Source organism: Petromyzon marinus, chromosome 35, assembly GCF_048934315.1.
Source record: "Petromyzon marinus isolate PM22_M1 ecotype Great Lakes invasive population chromosome 35, UKy_Petmar_22M1.pri1.0, whole genome shotgun sequence".
Classification (NCBI taxonomy): Eukaryota; Metazoa; Chordata; class Hyperoartia; order Petromyzontiformes; family Petromyzontidae; genus Petromyzon; species Petromyzon marinus.
Genome location: NC_133701.1, coordinates 4,662,910 through 4,682,243, shown reverse-complemented (window position 1 = coordinate 4,682,243; position 19,334 = coordinate 4,662,910). Strand labels below are relative to the sequence as shown.

Below are 19,334 nucleotides of genomic sequence, written 5' to 3'. Positions count from 1 at the left end.
ACACATAGCCGTCAACCCCTTATACAGTGCCCTAGCTTATCACAGACCAATTCACACCTTATTGGTCACGACGTGCCCGTATGAGTCACAAAGTTCGTCCTACAAAGTCCCATCACAAGGGAGAAACACAAACACTTTTTTTTGCCCGCATTGAAACGGCTGTCCGCCGTATGCGCCTGAAAACTCATTTTCCCTGTACAAGAATATGGGGTTGACAGCTAGTGGGGGAATTGCTCTGGTAGCGTGCCCAGGCACGAGTCCACGGATTCACAACAACAAGCGCCATTCGCCACTAAGTGGCGGTGACATCACCACGGCGCTTGTGCCAGGCTATGTGCACGTTAATGCCACGTGAAGTGTCGAACGCCCGCTGGCAGGAGTTCACGGGGCAGACCCAGGTGCCACGCGTCGACTGACTGAGACGACTGACCGATGCACCACCTGTGCCCCCTACTGTGCCAACTTGCTGTGTTTTAGCCACCCGGCGCTCCGCTCGTTGTTGTGAGCGACGCTCATCTGCCCTCCGTTGTTGCTGGAGGGCGACTGCCTCCAACTGCCCAGCAGCGTCCTTCACGAGCCTCCTGCACAGAGGCCAATCTTGACACCGCTGGTACCAGTCATCGGCAAGTCTACTCAGCTCCATATCCTTTGGTACCACATGGACTCACATCCCCACCACCCTACCAGGCGCCCCTCCCCCTTCCTTTGCGAGAGACCCCCACATCGGCATTTACATTTAGACACAAAATCGCGCGCGCACGTTCCTTGCCAATTTGCCTTTTTTTCTGATCTCAAAAAACCCCACATGCCATTCATCACACGAATGGATAAATTACTTTCTGCGTTCAAGTGGGTGTGTGTGGGGGAGTCGGGGGGCAAATGGGGGGGGCTAACATTTTAATACATAGACACAACACAAAGACAGAAGTCAAATATCTCCCACAGAGCCTTTCACAGACGCTCATAGTCGATTGATTTTTTTTGCGTCAGAACGCGCGACTAAAATGTGTCGTAAACCTTCCCTCCACCCCCCGACACAGCCATCTAATTAAAGTTGCCACGTGAATACACGTGGCCAGTTTATTCAGCACACCGGTGTGTCCGAGAGCCAATCCACGCACATGCAATAATTGGGTACGGCCGTTTCGCTGGTAGTTGCAACCAGCAAGTACTGTTAGCGAGCACCGACGAAGGCAGGCACGGAACCAGAGGGGGTGGGGTGGCCAGCACCATCCTCGACCGCCTTTGTCTCCCACGCCGATGTTGAGGCTGAGTCGACCTAGCGGGAGGCCCAGGACCGTTTCAGATAATCGTTACTGATGCTGGCCGTGAGCGGAAATCGAACTCGGGTCGCTGGGTTCGTGGTGCAGCGCGCTAACCCACTACACCACCGTTCCCCGCAATCGAGCACATACAGACACATGCATACACACATAAAAACAAACCGTACACAGACACACTAGGAGAGTCACAACTGCGGTTTACACAGCGTTCTATGTCCTAGCAAGCTAGGTTCAACTCCTGCTCATTCACAACAACCGTGACAAAGTGGTACCTGGGCTGGACCTCTCGCAGGTCAATTCGGCCTTAAATAATGAACACCAGGTCGCGGCATGTGAATGGCGGCTTGGGGAGACAAAGGCGGCTGTGCAAGTGCTGCACTGACCACACCGTTGCCCTGGAGAAACTATGGGCCTCTCGCTAACAGCAGTCGCCCCCGGCAGTCTTTACGGCTAATCCAGGAAACACTCTGTGGGTAGTGTTTAATTCTTGGCTTGATTTTCTATTCAAGAATCCAGCTGATGGTAAATATACAACAAAAAATGCATTTCTGGGATACAGAAATGCATTTATCCTGCCAAGGTCATGCGCGTTGCCGTACGACGCTTTAATGACATGACAGCAAACGCTCTTGAATCCAGAACTTTATTACAATACAAAAAAAACCCAGCTTGGCTCATACACATTACAGGGTGTGTGGGCTACAACACTGCGGTGTAAGGCTGACTTGTATAACCGAACAGCATACATATATAACCTTTGTCATAAAAAAAATTAGCTCTTGTTTAAACAGATCCACGCGATAACTCACACGCGCGCGCACCAAATGCATTGAGTGGTAAGAGTGGACACTGGAATTGTGGTCACATTGGCGGCATGCAGGACAGGAGCATCGCCCTTGCCCACACGCGCGGTGCGGTGTAGAGCCTAGCGCAGAGCGCCACACTCTGCTTCGTCAGGAAAAAAAAAATAACGTTCAGTGAGCTGCTCCGAAAACGTTCAACTAGAAGAGAATTGTGTGTTTGGCTTTCGCACCAAAAGTTGAGGGGTCATCCCAGCCGGACTTTTCTTTTTGTATTTGCGGCCATACATAGCCTATGTGGCACACACGCACGCTTTTGTATGGAGATGCGAATGCTTTTGGGACCGAGTGGATAGACACAGCCTGATCACAGCTCAATGACGACTTCTGGGTCCAACAGAAGGAACGGAGATATCGTTAAGTGGTCAAAAGTCCAACAAACAAAATTGTTGTTAAGTTAACCGTGCAGCGACATTGTCACGTACGACGAAAGATGAGAATAGGAGGGGAGATTTTTTTTTGGTGCTTTTGAGGGGACCAGCCAAACAGCAATTATTGGGGATTGTCTACAAAACTGTTGTATGCCAACAACGAATCTATCGCAAATAAAACAAGTGCAGAGCCACGATTCTTACGCGGCCAACGAATTAACTGCAGGGTTTGTTTGGAAGGTTCGCCCTTCTGGACTTGGGCATCACCACAGGATCAGATGAGGTGTGCTCACACGGACATGGCAAGAGAGGGGGGGGGGGGGTACCCACTGCCCTCACCCTCATCGATCTCCCTGCAGAGCCACTACGGTGGTGGGTAGCTGTGCGGAGAGCGTAGGGCAGGGCTGGCGAGCGAGAGACAGGGACGCTGTACCGTACTCCCGCTCCAGAGGATTGTCAGGTTCGCCGTCGACGTCCGCATATATTTTTTTTCCCGTGGAGCGACCTTGAACCATAGCACACGTTTAAAAATAAAATAAAATACAAAGCTCGACGCGGAATAAACGTACACACGCACGCACACACACCAAGAGCCCATCCGCCTGTCACCACCACCACCAGCGGTCTATCGGAGAGCATTGTTTTTTTTTAAATCAGGGGGGACATACATTACTGTATTATTTATACATTACAGTTACATACATTAATGGCTGAAAAATTAAGTCTCTCTATACATTAGTTTATGTGTGTGTGTGTGTGCGAACCGGTGTGTGTGTGTGTCCCCATGTGTCGTGGTTTTAATGAATCGCGAGGTGTTTATCCTCACCCCTTTTACCCCTCCACCACCTCCACCACCACCACCACCGGCGCCACCGCAACGTCTGCGTGCCCCACCACGTGTCCTCCCTCGCCCCCTCCTCGGCTTGACGGGCGTCTTGACAGCGGTGGGGCAGCTCAAGAGGCCGGCTCCTCCTCGCCGGAGCCCCGCTAGAACCTCGGAGCGGCGGGAGTTGGGGAGGCGCTCACTTCCCGCTCGACCCTCGCCGCCACCGCCACACCCCCAGCGCCACCTCCGTCCCCGTCTCCTGCCGCCGCTTCGGTCACCACCACCACCACCACCCCCCCCCCCATCGCGGCCGCTTGTGTGACCGTTTTGAGGTAATCACCACAAAATATCGGCCGCTAAAGTTCTCCGCAGTTTTTTTGGTTCAAGAGGTTTTTGTTTGTTACGAAATCTCCACGACAACGCCCCCCACCTCCTCTCACCATCCCCTGCCTCTCCCCCCCCCCCCCAAACAAAAAAAAAACATTATTCTTTAAAAAAACGAAACAGACGAACGGACGAAACGTACAGACGGGACGAATATGAAAACAAAACCTCTTGCTACTGCTGCTGTTGCTGCTGCTGCTGCTGCTGCATCACTCCTGTCTGCTGTTGAAGGGTGGTGAGGGGCCAGGGATGGTGCTGCGAGAGGCGCTCGGAGTAAATTGCAGGGGAGCTCCCGCGGTGAATTTCCACAGCTGCCCCCGCCACCGCCACCTCCTCCTGCACGCCCAAAGCCGCCGGCCCGGCCCAGTCACCCCCCCCACCCTCGACCGACAGTGCAACTCCGACTCCATCGTCGCGAGCGTCGGCTCGTTTGAGACGGCGAATCCGGGACGGGCGCGCGAGGCACCGCCGAGTCCATCGCGCCGCTGGCACTCTCACATGGCGTAGTGGTCGAAGCTGCCCAGGTACTCCAGGGCAGCCTGGTAGCAGAACTGATACTGGTCCTGTTCGATGTCGCACAGAGAGACAGAGAGAGAGAGCGGGGGCGGCAGAGATGGCCAACAACAACAGGCAGGCAGGCAGGCAATTACTCACAGTGCAAAGTGCCGAGTGCCATCAGTGAGGAGCATGAAACCCATCGCGCGAACTCTGGTCATTCCCGCAGCGGATTTTCGGCAGTCACCGGACAAAGGCGGCGGTCGCCGCATCGCGCACTTCCAGATGCTCTTCTGCAGCCGTCTGGAACGCTCTTCCTTCCGACTTTAGGAAGCCAACGGACCTTTGCACTTTTACATCGAGAGTGTAAGCTCATTCGTCTAGAACCGCTTTTTGTGCTTATTTTGTTGTCCTGCCTCCGCATCCCCGATTAGCATGGTTGGAGCTATGTGCGGTGCGAAAGAAGTTCAACATACACCACCCCCTCCCCCACCGCCGTCAAGCCTATTGTACCAGCTTCATTATTCAAACACTGCCCAACATGTAATTGGGTCTCCATGAATAATCTGCAAAAAAATACATTCAATATTATCTGTCTGATAAATATCAATAAAATACCAAGTTGTGGGGTCTCAACAGAAGGATCGGTGGTGGGGGGGGGGGAAGCGGGGGGTAGTCACCTCCCATCGCCCCCACCCACCCCCACCTTGGGTCTGCCACTGCCCAGAGCAGCCTCCTTCACTCGTTAGATTTTGACAACTATGCATCTTTTGTCACCCCAGCGTCATGTGCCTCGCGGCTTTAACCCAGCACCGACTCACTCAACACCTTGCTCCACGTGTACGGCATCCCAATAGCAGCCTGCGCCTGACCTCGCTCGACCCAGAATACTTCATCACGTAATGGGGCAGAGTAAACTTTGCACCCCTAACCCTGCCCCCTATTGTACCGGTGTTGCACACCCTCTACCTGGCATCCTCCACCCAGGACCACTGATCCAGCAACTGCTGCCCCTTTGCCTGGCACATCACTACGTGTACCTGTACATCACCCCTTTGTACATCACGCCCTTTGTACATCACCCCTTTGTGTCACTTCACTGCTGGACGAGGGCCTCCCCATACTGTGCAGCTCATGGTGGTGGTGGGGGGGGGGCGGGTGGAGCTACTTGACCATACCAACTTACTGATTGGTGCGGTGTTAGAGAAGGCAAGAAAATATAGTTGTGGGCGCATAGAAGTATAGTACTCTACCGCAATTGATTTTTGTCTGCATTACCCTCTGCTGTTCTCCATGTAGTTCCGCCACCAGTATGGACAAACCTTGTGCATGGCGATAGCCCATCCAAACACCGTCGAATTTCAACCCTGCTCAGCTCTTGCCTTGATGAGATTGAGCATGGTGAAATATATTTTGCGCGACAACTCATTTGACAAAAGGCCTAAAGGCCACAAAGTTACACATTGCTCGTCATCAACACCTCGGGTCTCTGGGTTAATTCCAATTCAGAATAATCCGTCAACCTCCGTGCGCGAGACAGCTACTCTCCCAGCGAGCGCTTGTGAACGGCAGACTGACCGGAACGACCCGGGGTGGGACAAATTACTTTTTCTTACGTAACGTAGATTTGAAAACCTTGACGACAGAACCTGCCAGGAGGTGTGACCGTTGCGACGCCGCGGGGCGTGAGCGGCGGCGCTGGGGAAGGCCTCACCTCGGTCTGTATCATGGCGGCGCGCTGCGTGCGCAGCATCTTCACCGTCTGGAACACATCGACGGTCCCCTCGTAGCGCATGCGCTCGAGAACGATGCTCAGCGTCACGAACACGCCCGTCCGCCCCACGCCAGCGCTGCCAGGGGGCACGTGCACACGGCAGTCCCGTCCCTCAACCGCGCCATCATCGTCGCCATCGTCATTGTCGTCATCAATCATCATCATTGTCATCAATCATCATCGTCGCAATCATCGTCATCGTCATCATCATCATCATCGTGCGTCACCATCATCATGATCGTCATCATCGCCATCATCATCGTCGTCATCGCCATCATTGCCGTCGTTATCCAGCCATTGAACAAAGACGGTCACGGCATCGTGTGTGTTCAGATGCTTCCTGGAACGTTCTTCCTTCTGATATTAGGAAGGCACTGGAGCTATGCACTTTTGCATCAAGACTGATGAACCAATTCCTTTACAACCGGTTGTTGTGTTTAATTTGTTGTCCTTTCCCCACAACTCCAATTAACATGGCTGCTTTGCACGGTGCGAAATAAGTTCTAGATACAGCATTGTCGTAGTCTACTGTACACCATCATCAGCAGCAACTGCAGCAGCGTTACCGAAACCATTATCGGCAAAAGCAGCAGCAGTGACATCATCATCATGATCGATATGATCAATGGATGTGCATGTCCAGTGTTAAAAACCAATACACCCTACAGCAACATCCCTTTGGAGGTGGGGTATAAATAATAGATCATATTTATGATGAGGAATTGAATGTGATCATGAAGATCATCAGTAGTAGCAGCAGCAGCAGCCTCAGCAGTAGCAGCGGTGTTGCCAGCACCACGCTTTATTTAAAAAGGCAGGGCCTCAATTTGAGGGCCCTTCTATTTCCAGGGTATTTTGGCCCACTTTTCCACGTTGGCCAGATATCTTGTAAGAGGTCAGAGAACCCACCCATTACCGCTTCACACGCAACCTGCCGATGGACTTAACTGCTTTGGACCCATTTACACTGCTGGGTGGACAGTGGTGGTGGTGGTGGTGTTGGTTGTGAGGGGTGGGTGGGGGTGGGCGAGTTAAAGCAAAAACTTGCACCATCCTTTCAACCGCTGCGCTGAGAGATCGATTTGAACCGGCGAGACCCTCTGGATTGCAAGTCCACTGCGCCTAACCCATTACAACCAGGTGCGGTATGAATAATAAATGACAGTGATGATGATGATGAACAGTGGGCCCGGGGGGTGGGGGGTGGGGGGGAGAGACCGGTCGCGAGTGGTCACCTGCAGTGCACGGTGATGGGCCCATCCTGGCCAAACTGCTCCTTGGTCTTGTGCACCTGGCCGATGAAGTCGATGAAGCCCTCGCCCGACTTGGGTACGCCCTGCTCGGGCCAGTCCGTGAACTGGAACTGACGCACGGTGCGCGACTGTCCGTCCTAGTAGCAGGGCGGGGGGGTAAGGTTGGGATGGGAGAATGAGGAGATGGACCCCAGGTTTCTGCGACGAAGCAAGGGGTGTGACCGTGGCTTTTACGTGAATACAAATTATGGGTAATTTTTTTTTCCAACACTCGCAAAAATGTGTTTGTGTGAGTTGACCAACTTGTAACCAGTGAGTATATTCCATTAAGGCCAATCATTAAGGATTACATTAAGAGTATTTTTTATTCTGTGTTTAATTCATTTTCCTTCCCACGCACCTCTGCTTAGCACAGTTGGATATGTGTGGTGCAAAAGTTCAACGTTCAATCAAGACAAAAAAAAATAGACACGATATTCTAAAACCGTCCAAAAAGATAATAATACATTTTTGAATTCTAATTACGACCATAAGTAGTGACAATATCATCACATCGCTGTGGAGGAGTGAGGCATGAGTAACTAATTACACGCCTTGCAAGAATACGCCGTTGACTCTGTCACCAACAGTGGGATGTGTCCTCATGGCTCAATAAAACATGCAAGTGGGTACCTCCTCCCTTGGCAAAGGAAACTACGAAAGGAGAACCACTGCATTTGAAAGGAAAGCCTTCTGGGGAATTCAAAAAAATGTCTTAGAAGGAGCAATGCAATAACTCAGGTAGTCCTGGAAGGAATAGACACGTTCAAATAATCCAGTCTTACTGAGTCAGGTCAAGTAGAGGAAACTGCAGACAGTGACCGTTCTTCCTGGTCGCATGTCTGAAATATTGCAAAGGAAGGTGGCTGGAGGGAGCATTGGAAGGTGCCAGAATCCGAATGGACATCAAACATCAATGACCGGACGGGAACGGAAGCCGTCTCGGTTGCAAGACCCAACGACGGACGGAGAGAAGCGGAAGAGACCACCCGCTGAAGGCGACGGTCGTGCTCCAATGGCCGAAAAACGGCGAAGCGGCCTAGAAGGACGGACGAGCTCACCCTGGCGTCGGTGACCTTGAACTCGCGCAGCACGTACTGCGGCATGTTGTACTCTGCCATGGGGTCCACCACGAAGTACTGGTAGCGCGCCGAGCGCTCCGCCGGCCAGTACTGGTGGCACTTCTCCTGCGGGCAGGAGGTGGGGGGTGCACGGCAGGGTGACACGCTGCACTCACACCTTAATTTGCACCGATTTAAACTTAGACATTAAATTTATTATTTTACCAGGTAATACGAACCCGCCGGATAAACTAATTGATGGCGCACAGACAGCAGGAAAGGGATCTTTGCGATCCTAAAGTATGAACTAAACTAGATTTACTTCATCAGGTAAGGCCCACTGAGCTATATAGCTCGTTTTCAGAAGCGACCTGGCCACAACTGATTGCTTAACGAAGGGGCTCACCACGTGGAAATTTATAGCAGCCAAATACTTGAAGTGCATGTTGCTAAATGCGGAGGGAAAAACCGGAGGACCCAGAGATCAGGATTGAACCCACAACCTCTTGCACACCAGGCGAGGCAAATAACATCTCGCCACTGTGGCGTCATTCTACCACGGTTGGCTACGTACAGTACTCACAAGGTTCAGCAGACATTCATACAGACTGTGTCGTTCAGTTGAGTGGCATGCGTGTCAATGCGTCCGTGTGTGTATGTGTGGTGGATACTTGTGGATGGTGTGTTTTACCACTGGCCCTTTATGCCTAATCTTGCACTTTTTTTATTCATTACTTCGCTCAAAACTTTTAAAAGATACATTTTTTAAAGTATATAATTTCTTACCTATTTTACTCTTTGGTTCTTTCGGTAAAGTCACGTAGGTATAAAATAAAATAAATCACGACGTTTCGGGCGCAACACAAGCGTCCGTCATCAGGTGAGAAAGCACCAGAAACGTCGTGATTTATTTTATTTTATACCTACGAAAGAACCAAAGAGTATGGGGATTCCTGTCGTCACGAAAACTTCAAATCAAGATTTGTACCTATTTTTAATTTATTCCTTTGAATTCTTCATTTATCTTTCTCTGTTATGTATTTCACGGAAACGGTGTGTGTTTTTTTACTGATGAAATCCGACGAAAGAGCTTCTGAGCTCACAGGGTACTTCAAACTAAACCGAAACTAAACCGAAACTGAACTTGTGCAGCCGCGCGGGTCTCCAGGTACGTGGCCCGCGGTGGCTGAGGTGAGATGCTGCATCCTTTAATCACAGTTCGCTAAGCGAAGGACCTAAAAAGGCCAAACCACCGAGTGGCCAGTGACATAGACGCAGGCGTTTGACTTGCAGCTGGAAACATTCGGTGAGTCATGGAGCTCCCTTTCCTTGCAGGTTTCCAGCCCCCCCCCCCTAGCTGGAGTCGCCAGAGGTTACAAAAAATGACGGGTGAACAAATTGAACCGTACAGAATCTTGAAGGAAACAACAGAATATAGAAATCAACATTACCAAAAAGGAAAGGTTAAATTAGACGTTTTGAATTCACAGTTGTTTAATCATGGTTGCAAAACACGGCCGCACATCAACAGTTGCTGTAGTTGACAAAAAATTGTCCGACTGAATTTGAAATATAAACTAATAAATCTACATGAGTGTGACAGTGTTTACATGGCTGTGTGGGTCTCTGGGTACATGCTCCGACTTTAGGGCTTAACCAGATTGCACAGGTCTGTGTGTGTCTGTGTGTGAGGGTGTGCGTGCAGCTGTCTTTTGGACGTGTCATCTCAGTCAGTCAACCCGTGGCACCTGGGGTCTGTCCCGTGACCGCCTGCCAGCAGGCGTTCGACACTTCACGTGGCCTTAAAGTGCACAGAGCCTGGCACAAGCGCCGTGGTGACGTCACCGCCACTTAGTGGAGAATGGCGGTTGTTGTTGTTGTTGTGCGTGCGCGTGTGCGTACCCGTCCCATCTCTCTAAGCTTAGTCAGCATGACCACGATGGTGGAGTTCTGCTCCCAAAGCATCCTCCAGAAGTCCTCCGTCGTTTCAGGAAGAGGACCTTGTGTAGCGATGTATGCGCCCTGTTGCCTGTGGGATTCAACACCCGGAGACAAACAAATAGACAGGTGAATGTCCGTCTCATAACTCTGTAACATTCATCAAAGTCAGTCTGGAAAGCCCATAGGCAAATAAATGTAATTATTTTGTGTTATACATACATTGTTTATTTATTGATTCAGGCCTTTGCGGCTGGGGGGGGGGGCTGTAGAGTTGCCACATCTGAGGTGCCAAAATCCTGGACATTATCATGGCGAGGGAAATATCTCACAACATGTGAAGATGGGAAAACTACAGGTTAAATATTGTCTTGCCTCATGTGCTGTATTATTAACTGACAAAAAAAATAGTGTTTGAATTGTTCTGGGAAGACGTGTAGATTTCCCAGGACAGCCATCTAGAAAAGAGGACATTACCAGGATAGCCAGGACAGGTGGCAACCGTAGAGGCCTGCCTAGGAGAGGCAAAGTTGCTGGGATTTCAGTGTGGTGCATCACACGCTATGCAACTGCTCCCCACACGCACACACAAACACATAGGCAAAGATCACCCGTATAGCCTCTACAAGACTATGAGGACAAGCGCGAGCACCTACAAGCACCTATGAAGGCCAGCAAGGGGCCTGAAGGGGTGGTGTGGCCAGAACCACACCTGGCCACCTCTGTCACTCCGTGGCGATGTTTACACACCACACTAGTTATTCATTTAAAGACAAAATCCCCCAGTATAGCCTTTAACAGACTGCTGGGGTAAGTGCTGTTAGTGAGCACCTATCAAGCCCGGCACGGCACACGAGGGGGTAGGTGGCCAGCACCACGCCCGGACGCCTTTGGCTCCCCAGTGGCGATGATTACACACTGCATCAGGTACTCATTTGAGGCTGAGTCGACCTAGGGGAGGCCCAGGAGTAGTTCAAATAATCGTCACTGGTGTTGACCGTTAGCGGGAATCGAACTCGGGAATCCAGGTTCGAAGCGCGGCAAGCTAACCGCGGCGCTAACCGCGGCACTACCGCTCCCCACAAGCAAACACGTACGTACGTGCAAGCACACACACATGAGCACAGGGTCCATAGAAATTACAGAACATCTCCACAAAGATAAGTGTGCAGACAAGTGTTCAGGATCGTGCGATTACCAAGGTGCTTGTAAGTCACGACGTTTTATCTCGTCAGGCTGAAAGCATGCATAACCAGTCGAATCTTTCATGACTCGTGCATCACCACCACAACAACTAGAAAACAACCATACCACCCACCATGAAAAAAATTATCCGCTATAATTTTCACAAACATTAGTTGCCAACCCGTGCGATGTAATTTCTTAAAGACCGACCACAACATCAGCTCCCCACTAAGTGCCCCTGTGGTGGAGCTTTCACAAAAAGCCACTTTTACAAAGCACAACATCATCAGCAGCAGCAGCAGCCCAGTTTCAATTACACATCTTTCCTCGGCAAAAAAACTGGCTATTATAAATAGCCGGTACTGCCAGATGCCTTTTCACACAAAGGCCCCTTGGTTTGAAGAATAATTCCGGAAAAAGAAACACAAACTTTACGTGAACAAAAGTGTCTTGCACACTTTAACCCTTCTATTGAGGCTGGATGAGCAGAAACTAGCAGCCAGACTGCCCTTGGCTTTCAAAAAGTCCATAAACAACTGCACTTTGAGCAATGGAAAAAAACAGCACCTCGACCTGTAAAGAGCCATTGTGTCTTATAATGGACCGGTTTTGTTGTTGTTGTTGTTGTACACCACATATCACCAACAAGCCCAGGCTTGTTTTCATGTAGGTTCGTATAGGGGTGGGGGGAGGTGGGGCATTAATGGAAAGGGGCATTTACGTCGCTCACAGCGCGCTGCGGTACAATTTAAATGTATACACCGTTGTAAAAATGTGACCGCATCTCGAAATGCCCTGCCGAAGAAACAGGCAGCATATTTCTTTTATAGAGAGGCAAAGGAGGTAAGTCATAGGCAGAGGGGGGGGGGGGGGGAGAAACGAAATTGTAGTTCTTGAGCCTGGACTTGAACAGGGGACAGGAAGTCTGCCGCACAGATGGCTGGGGGAAAGGAAGGTTCCAGACTGTGGGTGCAGCAGAGGAGAATGAGCGACCTCTCCCCACAGAGCAACGGCTAACTCGGGGGGCCTTGATAGAAATGTACGCGTGTTGAACTTACTTCAAACCGTACGTAGCCAACCGTGCTAATTCGGAGGTGCGGGGGAAAGACAACAAGAAAAGATTGATTGCTGGAGCGGAGAGTGTGCGGAGGGGATTAGAGTGAAACGGGGTGCGAGAAGTGGGCAGGGGAAAGTCCACGGAGGATCTTAAAGATTGGTGAATGTGATCTTGAAGTTGATCTGCTACTGGATCTGGAAGCTGTGGAGGGTTGGGAGACATTGGGGTGAAGGGGGGGGGGCTGGATTCCTGAGAGTGCACGGAAGGGAGTTGGCCGAAATGCCGGAGAGACAAGATGCTTGAGCAGAATTGGTCGGGGAAGGGGGCTCTGGTTCTTAGTGGGGGGGGGGGGGGCACTCTTCTCTGCGCTTGCTTCTTAACGGCTCTGGTTGATGAGAGACCAATCAGGGTCAGGAGGTCAAGGGCTCTGTGTCCTCTGGTGCCTTTGCTCATTACATATGACCTTAGGTACATGAGCATATGACATTTCATTGGCTGCATATAGGAACAGTGAGAATACTTAATGTACTCAATGTACAGAATTTTATTGTCTTATTTTATTTTATTATTTTATTCCCATTCCACGTGACTTTACCGAAAGAACCAAGAAGATAGATAAGCAGACTATGTCGCCTTCATGAAAAAAGTTAATAAAAATATTTCGTACACAACCCATCGGCCTAATGGTCTTTTAGGGAGTGCATAATTGCAGCGGCATTGAAGCTGTGCAAGCAAACTCTGGGCCGGTCTTGACACACTGCATCTCATCAGCAGAGCCAAGCTTTCTTGAATCGGTGCCGGTGCACCGCTAGATGCTACAGGCAAGGATCCTCTCCTGAAAATATGGGTCCTAGTTTGCACGCAAAAACTATACAGCAATGATCGTTACTTGACATACGGAACAAAATAGAAAAAAAAACAGATAAGTGGACATCACGTCTCTCCCTTTTCTGTTATCTCTTCTTCTTTAGGCGGAGGGACAGATGGGAAGGAGACGTAATCGCCTTGCTCATCCATTTGTCCGAACACATTCTAGACATAACGACGCCGGCGGCATTCCCACTTGAGATTCGAATCGCCTCCGATTGGCACAGTTGGCTACGTTACGGTGAGAGGAGAAAGTTCGTGCATACATACGCACGCACGGTAAGTTCTAATCCCCAGGGTGAGCGAGATCGAGGGTGGGCGCACCCACCGGTATCCGTCGATGTAGCTGGCGTTGATGTAGTCGGAGCCCTCGAGCCCGCGGATGGGCTGCAGTGCGACGCGCGTGCTCTCGTACGGCATCACGTTCACCAGCCGGTTCTTGAACTTGTTGCACGGCAGGTTGGCCGTGATGAACCGCAACGTCTGCATCTTGGTGTTGGACAAACGCTGCGCGGCGGCGGGGGGGGGAGGAGGAATGGGTGAGGAGGATTCGCGTGCCCCGCGCTGACAAAATGCCTCGAAAACTCAAAGCGCCCTCGACCTCATCTCAAACAATGAAATTCCCTGCTGATTTTGTGTGTGCGTTTATTTTGTTGTCCTTCCACCGCGCCTCCGATTTGCACGGTTGGCTACGTACGGTGCGAACGAAGTTCAACATACATACAAGGTGACACCTCCGGTGACAGCTGTCCCTGTGCGGCACGAAATTATCTGCAGCAGCACCATCCCTCAAAGTTGAAATTCGTTTTTCAGAAGTGGGCGATGTGGCCACCTGTTTTTTTTTTCTTCTCCCAATAGAGCAGTTTGTGAGCAATTGATCAAATTTGGCCCCATTGGGACTATGAAGGGCGGGCACACGTGGCTTACCCTTTATCCCAATTGGATCTTGAACGATCTACCGTGATACAGACGTTAATGGAGGGTGCTTCAAAAAATTTGCAACAATACCTCGAGAGACGTACCTCCGGGCTCTCGAGACCACCTGTCGAAGATTTCAGGCATGTGTTGACAACGATGGCGAACAAGTGCAGACTCTATGACTTTCTGAAGCTATTAACATACATTTGTAATCATGTTACAGTGTAGTATCCGTCATTTGTCCATTAAAAACGATAGCCCCATGTAAGTGTTAAACATTTTTTGAAGCACCCTGTACACCTGCAGTGTCAACTTGTGGTCCATCGCTCGGGTTGAGAAGCTGAGCGAGAGAGCGCTGCACGTCTCACGCGCTCGCACGGGGGAACGGAGCGAGCGCCGCTATGCTGTCGGATTGGAACAACGAGAGGATAGTGTGACCACCCACCATGCCTGGCTGCTGTTGTCTCCCCAGTGCCGATGCCTACACACTGCACCGGATACTCATTTAAAGGCCGAGTCGACCCATGAGACGCCATTAAAGGGGGCGCCCGTATCACTTGTCACTGACCGTTCGTCACGACTTGCAATCAAACTCAGGTTACCGAGACATGAGCACGGTCTATAACTCACGGGCGCACATTATGATGTATACCTCATTGCTAATTTGTCCCATTGTCTCTCAGCCTTACCTTCTCTGCCTATTTAAGGCGACTTCACTGTGTGCGTGTCTCTGTGCTGGCTCGCTCTACTTGGATGTCTGTGTGTGTGTGTGTGTGCGCGGTCTGTATTTTAAATGTCATACTTAACTTGCAATTTAGCAATCTTTGAAATAGCGTAATCAACCAGACTATGCGTTAATTGTGTTTTGACCGACCGTCTGTGTTGCTTTATATGGTTTCCAAATTTTGCTAAACCCTGTTTGTTTGGTGTGCTTCTCTCTCTGTGTCCCCTGTTGTATCTGTGTTAGTTCCCGCCTACTTGGGTGTCTGTATATACATCTGGAGTTATGTGTTTCCTCTCTCTCGTAAATTTAGCTCTTCTGTACCTGATGATGGCTGCTTGTGTTGCAACCGAAACGTCATACGCTATTATGTTATTTTATTATTTCTTATTTATACGTGACTTTACCGAAAAAAATAAAGAGCACATTATGATGTTTGCGTAGGGCTACCCCTGCCTGAATGATGCTCTGCTAGCATCCCATCAGCTTGCCAAGCAAGATGATGTTAAACAATTGTTGCCAGGACGTTTCTGGGTGCACTACTCAAAGGGAATGCCCCAGTAGTTGTTATTTTATACGGAGCCAAATAAAAAACATCTCCCTATAGCCTTTATCAGATTGCTGGAGCAAGTGCGGTTAGTGAGCACCGATTAAGGCCGGCATAGAATGGTGCTAGGCTAGCACCACACCCGGCCGCCTTTGTCTCCCCAGTGCTGGTATTTACACACTGCTCCAGGTACTCCTTTGAGTCTAAGTTGAACTCGCAGAGACCCAGGACAGGTTCGAATATCCGCCAATGTTATTGGTCGTGAGCAGGGTTTGAATTGGGCTCGACGGGTTCGTAGCATAGTGCGCTAACCACTACACTACCGCTCCCAACTCAAATGCACGCACTCTCTCACGCTCTAAGACAAACACACATGCACGTTCATACACAAACACGCAATCGCACAACAACAACCGCCATTCGCCACTAACTGACGGTGAGTAATTGTGCACGTTGAGGCCACGTGAAGTGTCGAACGCCCGCTGGCAGGAGGTCACGGGGCAGACCCAGGTGCCACGGGTCAAATGACTGAGATGACTGGTTGAGGCACCACCTGTGCCCCCTACTGTGCCAAATTGCTGTGCTTTAGCCACCCGGCGCTCCGTTCGTTGTTGTGAGCGTCGCTCCTCCCCCCTCCATTGTTGTTGAAGGGCGACTGCCTCCAACTGCCCAGTAGCGTCCTTCACGAGCCTCCTCCACAGAGGCCGATCTTGACACGACTGGTGCCAGTCATCGGCAAGTCCAATCAGCTCCACGTCCTCCTGTACCACGTCACTCCATCTCTTCTCTAGCCCGTGCCGCGCTCGTTTAGCCCCCTCGATACGGCCAAACAAAAGCTGTTTAAGCATGCGGTGGACTTGGCATGCGGGCTACATGGCCCAGCCAACGCAGCCTTGCCTGCCGGAGGAGCTCACCGATGGGACTTTGTTCAGATCTTTCAAGGAAATGTGAGCTCTTCACACAATCCAGCCTGGGTAAACCCAAGATGGATCGTTGGCAGGCCAGCCTAAATGTTTCTAACCAGCAAAGATGTTCCATTAGGAGGGTCCACGTTTCGCATGTGTAGAGAAGGGAGGGAATGACTGTGGCCGAGAAGACCTGAAGCTTTGTGCGGAGCGACAGACCAGGTAGATTCCACACAGGGTTTACGCAATCGATGAAAAGATAATGCCGCTCGACTGATTCGGAGTGAGACCTCTCCTGTCAAACCAGAGCCGGTCATGAGCACACTGCCCAGGTATGGGAAACTCTCCACTCTCTCCACTATTGCCCTGTCACGAATTAGGAGTTGTGGCAGTGGAGTGTCCGATGGTATAAAATACCCAGGCAGGTGCTTAGTTATGGTGGGGCTGATAGTAAGTCCCCACCTCTTAGTGGCAAGCTCCAGGTTCAGCAGCAGCGCCTTCAACTCCTCCTCTGAGTGAGTAGCAATTACCAGATCATCAGCATACATAACGTGGTTGAGCAATAGAGAGCCATCCCTTCACCGCACCCGGGCATCGATCAGCCTCCCATTGTATCTGTACCAGATGGAAATTTCTCCGGTACAGCTATTGAAGCTTCACGAACTACGTGGTCGAAATAGATGTTAAATAATCTTACACGCACAAACACACACACACTCACGCACTCTCACACACACTCACGCGTTCTCACACACACTCACACACACTTGCGCGTGAGCTTGTCGCATATCAAGGCGTGGATCCGATTCATCCGCCACGGGATTTGCAAATTATCCACGGCAGCTGCGGATTGCGATTTTAATCCAAATATAACGCAATTTGAATATTTTTGTTTCTTCTTCTTCTTCTTCTCATGCGGCTCGATTGCACGAACCCAACAGGGTGACTGCGGGAGGCACGAGACGGATTATCCTGCCGCCCTCACTCGGCGGCCCGCGCCGCTCACACCCCGCTCTCGGGGCGCACGGCGTGACAAAAAAAAAAGTTCGCAGGCGCGCTCGTTCGCTCGCGTAAACACGGGGGAGGGCTTCGCGACGCCGCCCCGCCGTTGGCGCGTTCGTGCCACCCCGCGCCGTCCCCTTCACCCGTGGCCGACGTGCAAGAACAGGCCACTGTGTGCCATTTTCAGGAAAATTACACCGTGATTTTAATTTATCCCTAGGCAGCAAACATCGCATCCCTATTGGCAGACGAATATGCCCCAAGGCACCCTTGCAAACGAGACTCATCCTGGTGTCTTGAGTTCTCAACTGGTTATATAAAATAAACTTGAAACTAATTCCTTCCGAGTCCACCTCGTCTGACTGCTGCGACGAATCATGCCATTTCGTGGCAACTTATTGCAGTCAGCATGGAACACGGGGCTGGTAATACGTCTGCCCACCTTTATCACGCCGGTGTCAAGAGTTAAAGCTCGGGATGGAATCACAATAATGACAATGCTTACAATCTTCTTTGGTTCTTTCGGGAAAGTCACGTAGAATGAGAATAAAATAATAAATTGATAAAATAAAATAACACAATAATATTCTCACGACGTTTCGGCCACAACACAAGCGGCCTTCATCAGGTGAAGGGACGAGACTGTCTGGTAGGACAGCGCTGGAGTGAAAAAGCCACGTTCAGATCACGACCTTTAAGCTGTGTGAGAGGAAACAAAGCGCCTTGACAAAGGAATTAGCATATAATTTAGCATTGAAATGGCTGAGTGATTAGCTAGTGACTGGTCACAGAAATGGCTATGTTAAAAGTTAAAGCATACACATCCGCAGAGGCACCCCTTGACAAAGAAATTAGCATAGAATTTAGCATTGAAATAGCTAAGTTAAAGCATACACATCCGCAGAGGCACCCCTTGACAAAGGAATTAGCATAGAATTTAGCATTGAAATAACTGAGTGATTAGCTTGTAACTGGTCACAGAAATAGCTATGCTTACAATGTCAAGCAACCAATGGAAGAATGGTGCATCAACTCATCGCTGGATGTTGACTCTGGAGCTCAATAAATCGGAAAAAAATAGAGGTTTGAGGATTTGTGTAGGTCATACGTAACGCGTTCACATGATCGCGACGCTGAATCATGGTCATTCATCAAATTTCCAGGGGGTGTGGCCGTGCCGCACACATAATATTCATATGCTCACAAAAGCACAAAGACATCCCCGTGTAGCCTCTAGCAGACTGTCGGGGCACGTGCTGCTAGCGAGTAGCAGCAGTGCCTATAAAGGCCGGCACAGCACATGAGGGGGTCAGTAACCAGCACCACGCCTAACCGCCTTTGCCTCCCCCTTGGCGATGTTTACACACCACACCAAGTACTCATGTGAGGCTCAGCCGACCTCGGGGACGATCGGTTCAAACAACTGTCACCGCTGTTGGCCAGTGAGCGGGAATCCGAAATCGCGTCGCCGGGATTCCTAGCGCAGAGCGCCAACCTCCGGCACTCCCGCTCCCCGCACCGACGCGAGCGGACAGACACGCGCCCACGCGCACGCACACTCGTGTTGCCCTCCGCATCTCCCCCCGGCCCACCCCCCGGCCCACCCCCCACCCCCCGTCGGCTCGAGCCGCACCTTGAACTCGAGCTCCATGCCGGTGGCCGTGTCGCCCGGCTCCACGACGCCGAGCCGCTGCAGGTGCGCGTAGAGTGAGCGCGCCGGCACCTCGGTGCAGCCTACGGTGGAGGCCTCGAGCAGCGCCTCGTGCACAAACACGTACTGCTCCTCCGTCTGCACCATGTAGTTCCGCTGCGCCCGCATGCACGTCACCTGCACCGACAATGCCGCCG

At 50.9% G+C, this 19,334-nt stretch overlaps 1 protein-coding gene across 13 annotated transcripts in view; it reads right to left on the bottom strand.

Annotated features, from left to right (window-relative positions):
- Positions 1 to 1,912: 1,912 nt before the first annotated feature.
- LOC116948983 (receptor-type tyrosine-protein phosphatase delta-like) overlaps positions 1,913 to 19,334 on the bottom strand; it is a 614,820-nt gene continuing 597,398 nt past the window's right edge. For all 13 annotated transcript variants that reach the window (XM_076071860.1, XM_076071866.1, XM_076071855.1 and 10 more), the window contains 7 exons: positions 19,120 to 19,314; positions 13,722 to 13,900; positions 10,249 to 10,375; positions 8,347 to 8,472; positions 7,229 to 7,383; positions 5,934 to 6,069; positions 1,913 to 4,287 (listed from right to left, as the gene is read on the bottom strand). In XM_076071860.1, the coding sequence (XP_075927975.1) occupies positions 4,219 to 4,287; positions 5,934 to 6,069; positions 7,229 to 7,383; positions 8,347 to 8,472; positions 10,249 to 10,375; positions 13,722 to 13,900; positions 19,120 to 19,314 (987 nt within the window). In that variant the 3' untranslated portion in view covers positions 1,913 to 4,218. The remainder of the gene's footprint in view (positions 4,288 to 5,933; positions 6,070 to 7,228; positions 7,384 to 8,346; positions 8,473 to 10,248; positions 10,376 to 13,721; positions 13,901 to 19,119; positions 19,315 to 19,334) is intronic.